General features: G+C 37.4%; 1 protein-coding gene across 1 annotated transcript in view; it reads right to left on the reverse strand.

Moving 5' to 3' along the window:
• The window catches only part of SKAP1 (src kinase associated phosphoprotein 1), a 373,562-nt gene that overhangs the window by 329,373 nt on the left and 28,404 nt on the right, over positions 1–15,785 (reverse strand). Inside the window, exon 2 of the mRNA XM_060203647.1 lies at positions 11,604–11,709. Within this exon, the coding sequence (XP_060059630.1) occupies positions 11,604–11,709 (106 nt within the window). The remainder of the gene's footprint in view (positions 1–11,603; positions 11,710–15,785) is intronic.

The raw sequence follows: 15,785 nt of genomic DNA on the forward strand, positions 1-15,785 counted from the left end.
CACCTGCGCTTAACCCACTGTGCTACAGCCCGACTCCCCTGATGATATATTTTGATGGTAGAATAAATTGCAGGTATTAGTTCATCCATCTCTAAACACTTCAGTATACTAAGCATTAGTATTGTTTACAGTTCCTTTAAATGAGCAATATTTTGAAAGATGCCATTCTTTTTTTTTTATTAGTGATTTACAGAATTACAAAATAATAGAAGCACAATTCCAAACCTTTCCTAAGACATGATTTTTTTTAATGGTTTGGCTAGTAAAACTAAGCAATCAATTAGATTAAAAATTTTACATTCTAGGTGGAGTCGGGTGGTAGCACAGCAGGTTAAGTGCAGGTGGCGCAAAGCACAAGGACCGGCATAAAGATCCCTGTTTGAGCCTCCAGCTCCCCACCTGCAGGGGAGTCGCTTCAAAGGCGGTGAAGCAGGTCTGCAGGTGTCTATCTTTCTCTCCCCCTCTCTGTCTTCCCCTCCTCTCTCCATTTCTCTCTGTCCTATCCAACAACAATGACCACAATAATAACTACAACAATAAAACAACAAGGACAATAAAAGGGAATAAATAAATAAATATAAAAAATTTACATTCTAAATCTTAAATGGACATTTTGCTTATGGTAGAATTAACTGTCAAATAAGAAACACAAATATAACTCAGAGAACTAGCTAATTTGGGGTCTGGTAGTGGCAGACCTGGTTGAGTGCACATGTTATAATGCGCAAGGACCCAGATTTAAACCTCAATCCCCACCTGCAGAGGGAAAGCTTTGTGAGTGGCGAGACAGGGCTGTAGGTGTCTCTCTTTCTCTCGCCCTTTCTACTTCCTCCTACCCTATTTCTGGTTGTCTCTATCCAATAAATAAAGATAATAATGAAAAACAAGAGAACTAGCTAATTTGAGATTATGTAGGCATAAAGTTTTCTGTAAATTATAAGAACCTCAACAGGCTCACAGATTCAAGAAGGAGCTGGAGTCTGACTATTTTAACTATACTGTATCTTAAATAAACTATACTGAATCTATGATAAAAAGACTTGAAGATGGACTGTTGAAGACTGAGTCACACCAAGTGGGAATTTTATAACAAAGCACTGGCATCAAATTAGAATTTTCTTGGCTTTGTAAAGCTGTGATATTATGGTTTTATAAACTCCCTATTAACTGACTACAGTAAGAGCTGCCATACGGATAGCTACCCTTTCCTTCATGAGCTGTTAGTTCCCCTACATTGATTCTCTTTCTTTCACAAGATTGGCCCTGGAATGGAGCATCTTTTGAAGCCTGGAAAATCAAAGATACTACAAAGCACTGCTGAGAGTTTGGTAAGAAACTACAATGAACCTGCAGTGATAACGCTGAGATTTTCCCAAATAGGACAGCAGTTGGTCTATAAACTATCCCCATTGCCAAGGAGGTGGTGACATCTTATGTAAATCAAAATCTAAAACCCTAAGATATTTCATTTCTATTTTAAATACATGGGGGTTAAATATGGATATCTGGTACTTGAGCAGTTCCTTTGGGATTGTTTCTTCCTCTGTTTTCCCTGAACCCTTTGCTAAGTGTGGTAAGTAAGAACACATATCATTACCAACTCTGCAAGCACTGCATTTCAGTGAGACTAGATGAGGCTACACAGTGGGAAAGAAAATGTGGCTTCCAAAAAAGAAATGATTCACAGGGTGTGATTATAAAAACCTACTTTAGATCCAACTCACTTTCAACAGAATCATAAAGTAAAATCCTAATTTAAAAAGAAAACATTAGATCATTACTGGGGAAAAAAATTTTTTTTTTGCCTCTAGGGCGATTGCTGGGTCCAGCACTAGGAGTCCAGGGTTCAAGGTGGCCATTTTTTCCTTTCTATTACACTTTACAGGACAGAGAGAAATTGATAAGGAGGGGAGATAGAAAGGGAGAAAGACAGCTACAGACCAGCTTCACCACTTTTGAAGCATCCTCCCTGCAGGTGAGGAGAGGAGCCTCAAACCTGGGTCCTTCTGCATAGTGATATGTGTGCTTAACCTGGTGCACCACCACCCAGCCCCTGAGGACTCTTCTACTGAATCAGCCAATGCCCTAGAAATATCAGAATAAAGAGTTTGGCTTCTGACAGCTGACTAGTGGTCTTGCATTTCTCTCTTTTTCTCCAGTTTCACTTTAACACAGAAAGTTGACACAACATAAGAGAAAACAAGAAAATTAGAGAAAGTCACTATCAGAAAGGCCCCAAACCACAAGGTTTCTTTCTGGAGATCCACAGATTAATGAACACAGAAGGGCATGTTTCCATTTTTTTTTTAAGCAGAGAAAATAGTATAAAACCAAGACAAAAAGACTAGCTCCAGATCAAATAAGATTGGAAATCAAGGCCAAACAAATGGTGGTAAAATGAAGACAGTAATTTCATACAAATGATCTTTTCACACAACGTGTTGAATTAAGAGTCTCTATTTATAGACAAAGAAAAAAAGCTTCATGTATTAAAAAATTGACACTGAGTATTTTTTGAGACCTTCCAAGACAAATCCATACTGACTAGATAATAGGAATGTGCCTGAGCGATAATGATAGCTATAATTCTATCAGGAATAAAGCAAATTTCAGCAGCCTAACTACACAGCTAAGGAGTACTTCTCAGCTTATTGTTATAATGGGTTAATATAACTTGAAAGGTACAAATTTAGTCACCTGCCTGCCTCCCTAGGTCACATTTCAAAACTCCCTCTTAGTCCTGATAAAACATGTTATTCTATTTAAAGAAGTCAATACTGGAAATTTTAAATACATTTTTGAAAAGAGTGAATTTATTCATCCAAACATTTTTTGAAACCTACTTATTGGTATGAAAATACAAAAATATTGTCATATATCAGAGTTATTCAGGTAAAATAAAATACTTATTTTATGGAGTAACCAAAAAGAAAAGCCTTGCTTTCTAATAACATGACTAAATCTGAGATAACTTTGCAAGGAAAAGAATAGAGTAAACGTTATCATAAGTGTTAAAGAAGTACACATTCAGTGCTGCTTTGAAAGAACAGAAGATTTTCTCTGAAAGCATATGTAATAAAAGGCTCTTCCTCTCATATCCAGCCAAGAGACACCAAAATTGGTGAATACAATTATAATTACAGTTATATTAGTCTTACTAGTAGAGTATTTTAGATTAAAAGAGAAATAAATACTGTTCTAAGTCCAAGATCAGTTCATCTCTTAAAATCCTTAACATAATTGTAAAATCTCAACATAAACTCACTAGTACTAGGACTTAAACTTGGCATCTACATAATCATTTAACAGCCTTGAAGCTGTTGCAGGTCTTTGTTTTCTTTATTGGTTCAAAAACAGAAAGCAGTAATAGGACTGAAAAAGGAGGGGGGAAAATTAGAAACCTTCAAGATGTAGTCAAATTATTTTTATGATTTTGTAAGTCTCTTTAGAGTTCTTTATATTCAGATGGGTTATAAAAGTATCTTCTATACTTTTTTACAATGTTAACCTTGTAAGTTCAGTACAAGGACCAAATTAACCAAAGAAAGAAGTTGTGAGCAATTTTCCAGACTTGTTAGTAACACAAATGTACTAATATCATATTGCACAACTAAATTGGTTCTCATGACATATGCACTTAATCTGAATATTTTGTCTGAGAGGGTGTTATACTCACATACTTAGTAAAGCTCTCCGTGCAATTAATTGTAATTATATTTACAGTATGCTACTTTGAAACTCTTGCTCCCAAGAGTGTATCAGACTAACTCGTTGCTTCTCTTCTAATTATAGAAAGTCATCAGAATGATATATTCTTCCGAGATCAGACGAGATCGGGCGTGTTCAGGGTGGTATGGCCGTAGACCAGAATGATATATTCTTATTTCTTGCCACTGGGGTTGCCGGGAGCCGGCCCAGGCAAAAGTAATACAGAGTCCCTGAAGGAAAGGAGGAGTTGGCAAGATGAATGAAGTGAGAGACACATCAGCTGTTTCAGGTGCAGGAGAGAGGTGTCTCTGTCCTCTGTCTGCAGAGGTTTATTATTTAAACACTTTTTTGCCTGCATGTAGTTGACATTATGTAAGATTATTTTCATTAACATTAAGGATACAGATGACATCATGTATAATTGTTTTCATTAACATCAGGAATAACCTTAAACAAGATTATTATTATTATTATAGGTATGTTTTCCTTAGAAATTCCCCTAGGTTTGGGGACATCCTGATCTCCCCTTGAAAGTTTCTTGGGTCTGGGGTAGCCTAAATCTACCCTTGAAATTTTCCTGGGTCTGGGGTAGGCTAAATCTATGTTTGAAAGTTTCCTTGGTGAGGAGTATTCTAAATTTTCCCTTGAAAGTGTCCTTGAAATAACCATCTGTGTTTTGACCATCTCCCTGTTCTGATCTTCTGTATGAATAAACATTTTTCTCTAGAGTTAAATCTAATAGCTTTTCTTCTTAACCCATTCTTGGATGGGTCATAACTAGATTATAGAAGGCTATCCATCTAAATAAATCTTCTGCTATAAAGTAAGCACAAACCATGGGGGCTCTCTTCTGATTAACCTTTGCATATATGAAAGTTCACTAACTTTTAGCTGATGAAAGTTTGCTTACTTCTACCCATATATCCTAACATTAACTATTTAACTACACAACCTAATACTCATCACAAATGCCTGTAAGTGGAAGCAGGGTGTTTGTGGGTGAAGGTAATCAATAGAGCCTCTTTATATATTTAGATGGAAACCACAGTCTGCCACTCATGCTACAAGCCACCCATAGTTCTGGCTTCTGGTCAGAGTCTAGCTGATTGAGAAGCTTTAGTGGTGACAAGTAGCTCCTTTTCTGAAAGCCTTTAAATGGGTACAGCCACTTCTGCTCCTAGGCCATTTTTAGTCTTGTTACACTAACTGCTATTAACTGTTGTCAGTATGTACTTCCCCTGGGGATCCCTTTCTATTGTCCCCAGGTAATATTTGTGTATTTGCAATATAGCCAATAAATCCTCAAATTATCTATGTAATTAAATAATCAATGTATCAATTAGCTTTGGTTAGTCAAGAACTTCCTGCTTCTGCAGTAGGTTCCAATCTGTTCGGATTTTGTCTGGCAACAGATGTGACGTCACCTCTGCCATTATACAAAAAGGGTGAATAGCTTCCATTCAGTTCTGGCTTGCTCGGACTTTGTCTGACAGCAGCCGTGACGTCGCCTCCACCATGGGGTTTTCACTGGGACGTTGTTCCTGCATGATTCCACCACTCTGAATGGACTCTTTTTTTTTTTTTTTTTTTTTAGATAGTGAAGAGAGACATCACAACAGTGCTTCACTGTTAATAAAAGTTCCCCTGAAGCAATTACAGAAGCCAGACCTTCTGTCTTCTGCACCCTATAGTGATCCTGAGTCCATACTCCTAGAGGGATAAAGAACAGGGAACCTTCCAATGGAGGGGATGGGATATGGAACTCTGGTGGTAGGAACTGTAGCCCTCTTACCCTACAATTTTGTCAATTATTAAATCCATTTTTAAAAAGTTTCCCCTTTGCATGGCACTCCCATATGATGGTCAGAGGCTTAAGCCCAGGTCTTTACATGTAGTAAAATGTATGCTCTACTGAGTGAGCTATCACCTGACCCTAGAAAGACATGTTCTTATGCTAATTCCTATTTTAAAACTAAATCCATGTTAAACTGGAAAGAAAAACCTGACATTTCCAAAGAAAGCTGGACAGTGGAGTGTAGATAGCAGAATGGTTATGCAAACAGGCTCTCATCCCTGAAGCTCCAAAGAAAGCTGGAAATATTTTTATGATAGGTGTACTAGTGTGTCATGTTTCATGGAGAGCTATAGATTAGCCATCCACAATGAGACAGTTTCAAGATATAGTAATCTCTCAGCCTCTACTTTAAATGTCTTGGGTTTTGAGGGGCTTGTGCCATAGACCTGTTTCATAAAGTTACTTCCTTCTTTCTATTTTAATATGCTGTAAATCTACCTGTCTCCAGAACTTCTTTAAGTTATACAGAAGGAACCAATACTCCAAGTTTGTTTCCATTGGCTCTGATCTTTACTTCCAACAGTGAATATAAATGACTGGATTGTTTCCCCAAAAAGCTATCAAGAGAAAATTTCTCCCTAACTCAGTAATAAAAGTTTTTCTTCATTCCTCCCCTCCATGTATTCTTACTGTCAGATGGCCTCCCCTGAACCAAACTTTCAAGAGATGCTTGATTGGCCCCCAAATGCATAAGAACACCATCATGCATCTGAGTATAGATCATTTTTGCTTCCTTCCAGATTTCTCACATCTGGCACTGATCCTGCAGTGACCACAGTAACAAAACTGCAGGAACCTCTGCCTGGCTTCCATCCTAATCATTCTCTAAAGAACTCAGTGAAAACTTGGACTCAGATTGCTAAAGCCATTAGGTTTTAGGGGAAAGGTTTAAATGAGAAAGCAATTTGAAGAAGAGCAATGAACATCACAGCACAGGACATCAACTATCACAACAGGATTTCATTTACTTGGCATCACAGAAATTGCCATCCTTTTCTTTATTTTGTCTTATATGGAAAACATAATCTTTCATTGGTAACATTTTAAACAAAACAAAAACAAAACACTATTATGGAGGTAGGTAGATAGATAAAGATACAATTTTGTTTTTTGTTTTTAGGGCTAGAAGAAGAGCTAAACTACTTGTACTAAGAAAACAAATGAGGATTTCTGGGGTACCTATGACTCCTGAAAATAATGATCATTGCCTGGAGTTACTCAACAGAAAGGTAACAAATGGTACATTGTAACAGGCTTGATGGGGTCAGGTGCTTTTATATATAGTAAGACCAAAAGTAGCAAACATCACTGAATTCTGAGCCACTGTAAAAATTAGGCCAATACTAGAGTTTGCCAACAATCAGAGGCAGTGTGCTATTTTCACTTGTCTTTACCCATCTCATTTTCATGGGACTCAGCACTGGAGAAAGAATTATTAGAACTGAAAGCAGGATGAAACAAAGAGTAGAAATTTGTGTGTGAAGACGTTTTACAGATTTTTACATATGCATGTATAAAGAGACTATTTATATAAAGGCTTTCACCCATTATCTTGCTAGAGATTATTTAAAACCTCCTAAATAAGTATAATTGTGCCAAGTTACACTTTTAGACAGGCTCCAATCCCCAAATTTACAAAGCCTTTAAAACACTATTGCTTTAGAAAGAGTAGAAGTGAAAGTTTTTAAATTACTTCCAATTATTTTTATGTTAGTCAGCAACTTGACATGCACATTTAGCTCTCAAGTTTGATGACTTCCAAATTTCTTCTCACACCCAACTCTTGGGGAAAAATACAACTATCACACAACAAAAGTAAACATTGTTGTGAAAACTTTCAAGCCTACTGGTATCAATAGATATAGATGCATAGGCATAAATGGCACTATAAAAGCATTATAGTTGAAGAAGATTTAAAAAAACAAAAACAAATTCTCAGAACACCCTAAAAAAAAGGAAAAATAAAAAGTAAAATAAGGGTTACAATAACAAGATATGATTGAATGGGTGGATGCAAGGCAACTTCAAACATCTTGCCAAAGAAAAGTCTTAGTTTTTATGTTTTTTATTTTTTTCAATTTCTTGTGTGGTATCTCATTTTCTGGCTCCTCATTTCCTGTATGGTCCAATAATTATGAAATTCTAAATAAAGTGTCATTTTTCTTATAACAAATCAATGAACAGAAAGATTCCATCAACAATACAGATGTTTCCTAAAGCTTCTGATGATTATTTCCTGCCTGTCTACCCCACAAGCCACACAGCAAGTTCTTTGAGAACAAAGAACTCTCTGTACCCCATAACAAATGCAGATGCATTTGCATGTGTGAATGTGTATACACATTAAAAGGTGACTTAGAAATAATATACCAAAAACAATGAAAATAAAAATAAACTAACAGGACTATATCAAACGGAAAAGCTTCTGCACAACAAGGAGAATCATCACCAAAATAGAAAGATACCCTATAGAATGTGGGAAGATCTCTACAGGCCATATATCAGATAAAGGACTAATAACCAAAACATATAGAGAACTAAACTCTAACAAAAAAATAAACAACCATATTTAAAAATAGGGAGAGGACATGGATAGTCTTAACTAAAGAGAAGATCCAGGGGGCCAACAGACACATGAAAAAAAATGCTCAAAGACACTATGAAGAGAAATGAAGTGTGAGAATGTGATACATTAGAAAGGACAGAAGCAACAAGTGCAGGAGAGGATGTGGGGGGGGGGGTAAAGGAACCTTTTTGTTTTGTTGGTAGGAATGCAAATTGGTCCAACCTCTGTGTAAACTGTGTCCGGAGTTTTCTTAGAACAATAGAAATGGACATACCCTATGACTCAGCATTTTCTCTCCTGCAAATTTATCTATAGGAAGCAAAAATACATATAGAAAGAGATCTATGTGTGCCTATGTTCATAGCAGCACAATTTGGAATAGCCTAAACTTGGATTGAGCAACCCAGATGCCCAAAAACAGATGAGTGGGGGAAAAAAAAATTATGGCATACACAATGAAATACCTACCCAGTTGTTAAATGATAAAGTCATCTCCTTTGCCTCATTTTGGCTGAAACCTGAAGGAATTGTGCTAAGTGAGATAAGCCAAAAAGATAAGGACAAACATGAGATCTTCCCTATAGATGGGACTTTAGAAACAAAGACAGAAAGGAAAGCAAAAAGTGAAACTTGGACTGTGTGTGGTGTATTGCACCAAAGCAAAGGACTCCGGAGAAGAAGGGGACTGGAGGGTGTTGGATCCAAGTGCATGATGGAGGAGATATATCTAAGTTGGGAGTAACAGTGTTTTGCAGATACCTACTACGGAGAGATCAGAAGTTGTACCATGTGTCAACATCTGTACTGTGCAATCATTAGATCCCCAATAGAATGATAAAAAAAAAGGGAGTCGGGCGGTAGCGCAGGTCTGCAGGTGTCTATCTTTCTCTCCCCCTCTCTGTCTTCCCCTCCTCTCTCCATTTCTCTCTGTCCTATCCAACAATGACAACAACAATAACCACAGCAATAATAACTACAACAACAATAAAACAACAAGGGCAACAAAAGGGGATAAATAAATAAATATGTTTTAAACAGAATGATAAAAAAAAGGTATCTTACAACTGATAATAAGTCACTTGCAAACCACCTTTTATCACCAATTTCAGACTGAAATTTTCTGGCTCCTCACAGCAAATACTGTGGTACAAAGAAAGAAAAAAAAATTCTCTTCATTTTATATTTGTTCCCAAAGATGCAGTGACTTTTTTTTTTGCATCCCAATATTACAGATTTATGTCAACAGTATCACCATGTACTTCAATTATACTTCAAGTATACTGTCGCTATAACAAAATTTTAAATAATTCCACCTTTATTTTTCATGTCATCCTATAGTAGTATTATAATACATAGGTCAACTTGTGAAAATAAAAAAAGTTCTGTGAGTTACTAAGCTTTCAGGTACAAAACTAAGCTGAAAATTGTCTGCTACTAAAGTAACATTTAGATAAGTTTTAAAAAAAAAAAAAACTTTCATTCTACCAAAAATTACAGGTCTCTCTTCCTCTCTCTCTTTCCCTCTCTCTCTCTCCCTGTCTCTCTCCCTGTCTCTCTCTCTCTCTCTCTCGTAAAAGCTCCCACCTTCTACATTCCGTTTGTTTCAATTATTCAGGACAACCCAGGCTGATAATTACACAGTCCCTAGTTGCTGAGTAAAAGTGATGCTTAATTACCCAGCAGGAAAGATCGATTAAGATACAGCAGGGCATCTTGTGAGGTTCTCTCATATTCCTGGAGGGAGTTGATTCTAGCTGTGCCCTTCTGAAGGATAAAATACCCTGCTTCTAAGAAGCTTTAACATCGTTTTTAAAAAAGATACAGAGAATAGTCTATCACACAAATAAAGTTATTCCTTTTTTTTTTCCATAGCTAGGGCCTCATACATGCAATTTCATTGTTCCTGGGCTACATTTTCATTCAGATAGAGACAGAGAAAGGGAGAGGCACCTTAACTTCCTAAGAAGACACACACTTCAAACATCTGAATCACATTGATTTTAAGTTAGAAAACGTTTCACTTAATGTTCATTTTATCCCCAACTTTTGTTCACTTACCACATCTCAAGCCAGAGATAGTCATGAAATAGAGTGTAATTTAAAAAAAAAAAATTCTTCCTCACCCAAGCAAATGTGTACATCTATCAGATCTCCACCTTGTAAAAGGCACAAGTTAGATCAGAATTTTTTTTTTCCCTCCTGGGTTATTGCTGGGCTCGGTGCCTGCACCATGAATCCACAGCTCCTGGAGGCCATTTTTCCCCCTTTTTGTTGCCCTAGTTGTTGCAGCCTCGTTGCGGTTATTATTGCCATTGTTAACGTTGCTTTTTTATTGTTGTTGTTGTTGTTGTTGGATAGGACAGAAAGAAATGGAGAGAGGAGGGGAAGACAGAGAGAGAGGGGAGAGAAAGATAGACACCTGCAGACCTGCTTCACCGCCCGTGAAGCGACTCCCCTGCAGGTGGGGAGACAGGGGCTCGAACCGGGATCCTTACGCCGGTCCCTGCGCTTTGTGCCACGTGCACTTAACCCACTGCGCCACCGCCTGACTCCCTAGATCAGAATTTTTAACTAAAAAGACATAATAAGCATAATATTCAAAATGAATCTGAGACTAAAACATTCAGATATGGTAATAAATAGATAAATAAATAAATATTGGATAAAACTAATTTAAATTTTGTATTAGGGAAGAAAAAGTTGGACAAAAATCAGAACCAAAAATTCTAAAAGAAAATAACTTCATACTGCCCAATATCTTCTTCCCTTTAGTAATTTTGACACAGCAATATTTAGCTTTTCACACGGTTTTCAGAATTTTTCAGTAAAGGTCAATGCAACAATTCAAAGCTAAAAAAACAAATGCACAATTACCAAAATGTTCTTATTTTGGTAAAACAAGTACATTAACTAACTACCTCCAATTAAATTCAGTAAAAATTTAATAAGCCTCTACCAAGTATATAAAAAATATTGTAGGTATTTCTTACCTTGTAAACTCATATACTATCACAGTGGGTTATACTGACTATTGTCGTATGCTTTACATTGGTTTGTCCTAGCCCTCCCCCCGCCAAGAGAATTGGATCAGTCCTGTTAATTTCGCGGGCCTGCTTGGCCCCGCCCCAAGGAACCTGAGGGTTCCTGAGTCCGAGAGTTCCAGAGAGATAGAGTTCCTGGGTTCCTGAGTTCGGAGAGTTCTAGAGTTGGAGAGTTCCTGAGTTCAAGAGTAAGAGGGAGTGCTTGTGCCGCTGCAAAGAGACAGCAGAGTTCTGTTTGGTGATTAGTTTGTCTTAGTTTATGAATCGTTGTTCCTGAATAAAGAAATACAGCTTCCCTGCCCAGCTGTTGTCTCCGCGTCTCTGTTACCCACCGTGAAGCAAGCCAGCCCGACCAGAGCCTTCCGAAATTTTAACAACAGACTATAAATTGTTTACAAGCTTAAGAAGAATAATGAAAATGGTATAAACAAACCTAGCTTTGATTTGTTGAAAGCCCCGAAGAATATGGTCTCTGTGGTCCTTTGCACCAGCACTAAGGATCTCATTATGCAAGCCTTCTGCCAGAAACTTTTCAGTATCTACAAGAAAAGAAAAGTTTATGAACAGAAAATAACTTATAAGGCAAAAGAGGAAAATATGAAGGATCAAGAAACAGATATTGTTGGGGGTTGGGCGGTAGCGCAGCGGGTTAAGCACAGGTGGCGCAAAGCTCAAGGACCAGCCTAAGGATCCGGGTTCGAGCCCCCCGGCTCCCCACCTGTAGGGGAATCGCTTCACAGGCGGTGAAGCTGGTCTGCAAGTGTCTATCTTTCTCTCCCCCTCTGTTGTCCCCTCCTCTCTCCATTTCTTGCTGTCCTATCCAACGAACGACAACAACAATAATAACTACAACAATGGCAACAAAAGGGGGGAAAAATGGCATCCAGGAGCAGTGGATTCATGGTGCAGGCACTGAGCCCCAGCAATAAATACCCTGGAGGCAAAAAATAAGAAACAGATACTGTTGTCCACAGCCCAGCCATACCAACCTGAACATATCTGTTCTCAAATATTTCAGAAGCTAAGAAAGATATTGTTTTCTCTTTAAATGCTTTTAAGTTATAAAGAATGTAAATTTACTTAAAATTGCATAACTGTTCAAGCCCCTGGTCCCTGTCTGTAGGGGGAAGCTTTACAAGTGGTGAAGCAGGTCTGCAGGTGTCTCTCTGTCTTCCTTTCTTTCTCCCCTGCCCTCTCAATTTCTCTGTCTCTATCCAATAATAAATAAGTATATAAGTAAGAAAACTAATGCATATGCTATACACAAGAAATAAATGCTTTTAAGTAATTTTTGTTGTTTTAATTTTTAATAAGGAAATGCTGTATAAGACAGTTATTATCTTAAGGGTACAATACCATATCTCCCCAAAATTTGTAGCCAGCATACCTTACTTCACCTACCACCAAAGTGCCACTTCTCTATATATGACTTTAAATAAATTCTTAAATATTAATTATCACTGATAGAAGAGGATATATGGTCAACTTTATAAACATATAAATATTACAGGAAAGACATAAAAGGACAAAGGCCAACAGAAGCTAGAAAGAAATATGAATAAATGAGCTGAAATAAAAAATAGAGCTGAGCTGCAAAGCCAAGAACAAAAAGGGCAGGCATTCAAAAAAGAAAAATTAATTAGCAGAGGCATCATCAATGAAAATGACAATGGAACCAAGTGAAAGAATCCACATGGAAAAGAAAAATGTGTCCAAGAAGGAAACTGCAATTAATGTGAACATACATTATAAAATAAAGACATGATGGAAATATAGAAAAATGAAACAAATCATATCATGTTGAAAGAAATTAAGAGGAATCTCCAAAATTTCAAAGGCAAAATACATTGGCAATGACAATTGCCAGAAATACTAGTTATACACTTTATTATGCATAGAAGGGTTATCATCTTTAAAACAGACTTAAATTATGTAGGATAGCTAAAAATTTCCTCCTCCAAAAATAGCACCAGGAATATGAAACTGTATTATATATGAGCTATCAAGATAATGTTATGGATTTATATAGTTGGGTTATATATGCACAGTTAAATTTTTATTTTACAATCACACCATTCAACAACCCTCACTCCACTCCCCCACCCCAGTCTAGATAGCCCTGGTCAGGATTTTGAGCAATAAACTTCTGGAAGCTGAAATTTTTGGAGGCCACAGTCAGATTCTAAGATCTGCATCATAACTATTGCATATGTCATTTAATGGGTTGTTCCAGGTTCATCTGGACACCAAAAGTGAGGAAAATGGAAGTTGAATTAAACAGTGAAAATAAATGGTTTCTAAAATTCAATATTTTAGCACTCCATATTAATAAAGGACAAAGACCACATGATAAGCTCAATAGAAGCAAACAAAGCATTTAACAAAATTCCGTGTCCTTTCATATAAAAAGCACTCAACAAGAAATAGATAGAAATTTCCTCAACTCAATAAATCTACAAAAATTCACAACTGTATCCTATTTAATGGTAAAAGACTGAATGTTCCCAAGATCAGAATCAAGACAAAGATGCCTGCCCTTATCACTTATATTTAACATTATACAGAGAGTATCCAGGACAGTTATGGAAAAGGGGGAAATTGAAAGAGTTCAGATTAGAAATGAAGAATGTGAAAATGAGATATGACCTTATCTGTAGAAAACCTTAAGCAATTCACTAAAGAAAAAATAATGAGTTGAGATTTTGCAGGATACAACTCAATATATAAAAACCAACTGTATAGAACAACAAAATAGACCCCTTTTTGGGCCCCCCATAGGACCTTGCCCTCAACTTGGGAAGGGAGGATGGACAACATACTCTATGCTACACCTGAGGGAGATGGGTCGATATTGGGGCAGCTTGGAATGTTCCTACTCATGACCACAGAAAGTGAGCTCAGATGTACAGGGATGCAGAGATCACATAGGCTCCTAAGCTGAATATGGGCCCCAGACCACATCAAATCGATGGGGTTTACAATCAACAATATTTATTACCCTTTCCCATATTAGGGAGCTACTCTCTTCCCTGATCCAGCTTTCTGTCCCTTTTCCAGCCATGATATCATCTCACCAGACAATAACTTGGATCCACCTGCATATCAGATTTCAGGTTCACGAAAATATATATATATTAGTATAGCCACAGGCCCTTTGGAATATAACTAAAATATACCTACTAGCTATCTACAAAATGGAGGACCCCCAACTCTTCATCTGCACTATTCTACCCTTTAGGTCCATGACTGTTCAACAGTTTGTTTGGCTTTGTATATTAACTCTCTTTTTCAGCCACCAGGTTCTAGATGCTAGCATGATGCCTACCAGACTTCCCTGGACAGATGACCCCACCAATATGTCCTGGAGCTCCTCTTCCCTAAAGCCCCACCCTACTAGGGAAAGAGAGAGGCAGGCTTGCAGTATGGATTGACCAGTCAACGCCCATGTTCAGCGGGGAAGCAATTACAGAAGCCAGACCTTCCACTTTCCACATCCCACAATGACCCTGGGTCCATACTTCCAGAGGGTTATAGAATAGTAAAGCTATCAGGGGAGGGGATGAGATACGGAGTTCTGGTGGTGGGAACTGTGTGGAGTTGTACCCCTCTTATGCTATGGTTTTGTCAATGTCTCCTTTTTATAGATAATAAAAAAAAAAACAACTATTTCTTTACGACAGCAATAAAAAAAACTGAAATTAAGAAAAATATTAAAGTAGCAGTTTAAAAAAGAATTAGATCCTCTGGAGGGAAAACAGCACAAACAACATGCCTGAGGCTGCAGAGACTACAGGCTTAGTTCCCAACAGTCTGGCACTCTCTTAATGCCAAAGCTAAGCAGTATAATGGTCCACCTCCCTTCTTTCTCTCTCATGATAAATTTCACTGTCACTGGGGCTTCACTATTCCAAGCTGACTTTTTCAGACAGAAAAACAGAGGAATGGAAAGATAACAAGATAACATAGTGCATATTCCATATTTAGAATGAGGAGAGAGGGGGAAGAGAGGAGAGATACCACAGTGCCTTTCCAATATCTATAGAACTTTCCCTATGTTGCCATGGTGTTTCTATGTGGTACCAGGGTTTGAACCCAGCATCTTGTTCATTGTAAGGTGTGCACTCTACTAGGTGATATATCTTCTGGTCCCTAACTAGATAAATCTTAAAAATAAACAAACAAACAAATAAATAAATAAATACAAATTTGGAGAACTCACATTTTCTGAGGTCAAAACTTAAACTAAAGTAATTAAGACATTATATTACTGGAATAAATGAGAGATAAATAAAGAAATAGAACTGAGGGGGCTGGGTGGGGCACAGTTGGTTGAACACACATGCTACAATGGGCAAGGATCCAGATTCAAGCCCCTGGTCTCCACCAATAGGGGGAAAGCTTTGCAAGTGGTGAAGCAGGGCTGCAGGTGTCTCTCTGTCTCTCTCCCTCTCTATCACCCCCTTCCCTCTCAATTTCTGGCTGTCTCTACCCAATAAATAAATAAATAAAGATTTTTTTAAAAGAAACTTTTTTAAAAAAGAAAGAAAGAAAATTGAGAATTCAGAAATAAGCCCTCACATTTATAGCCAGTGTGTTTTATATGGATGTCAAGATA

This window comes from Erinaceus europaeus, chromosome 12 (assembly GCF_950295315.1).
Source record: "Erinaceus europaeus chromosome 12, mEriEur2.1, whole genome shotgun sequence".
NCBI classification, from domain to species: Eukaryota; Metazoa; Chordata; class Mammalia; order Eulipotyphla; family Erinaceidae; genus Erinaceus; species Erinaceus europaeus.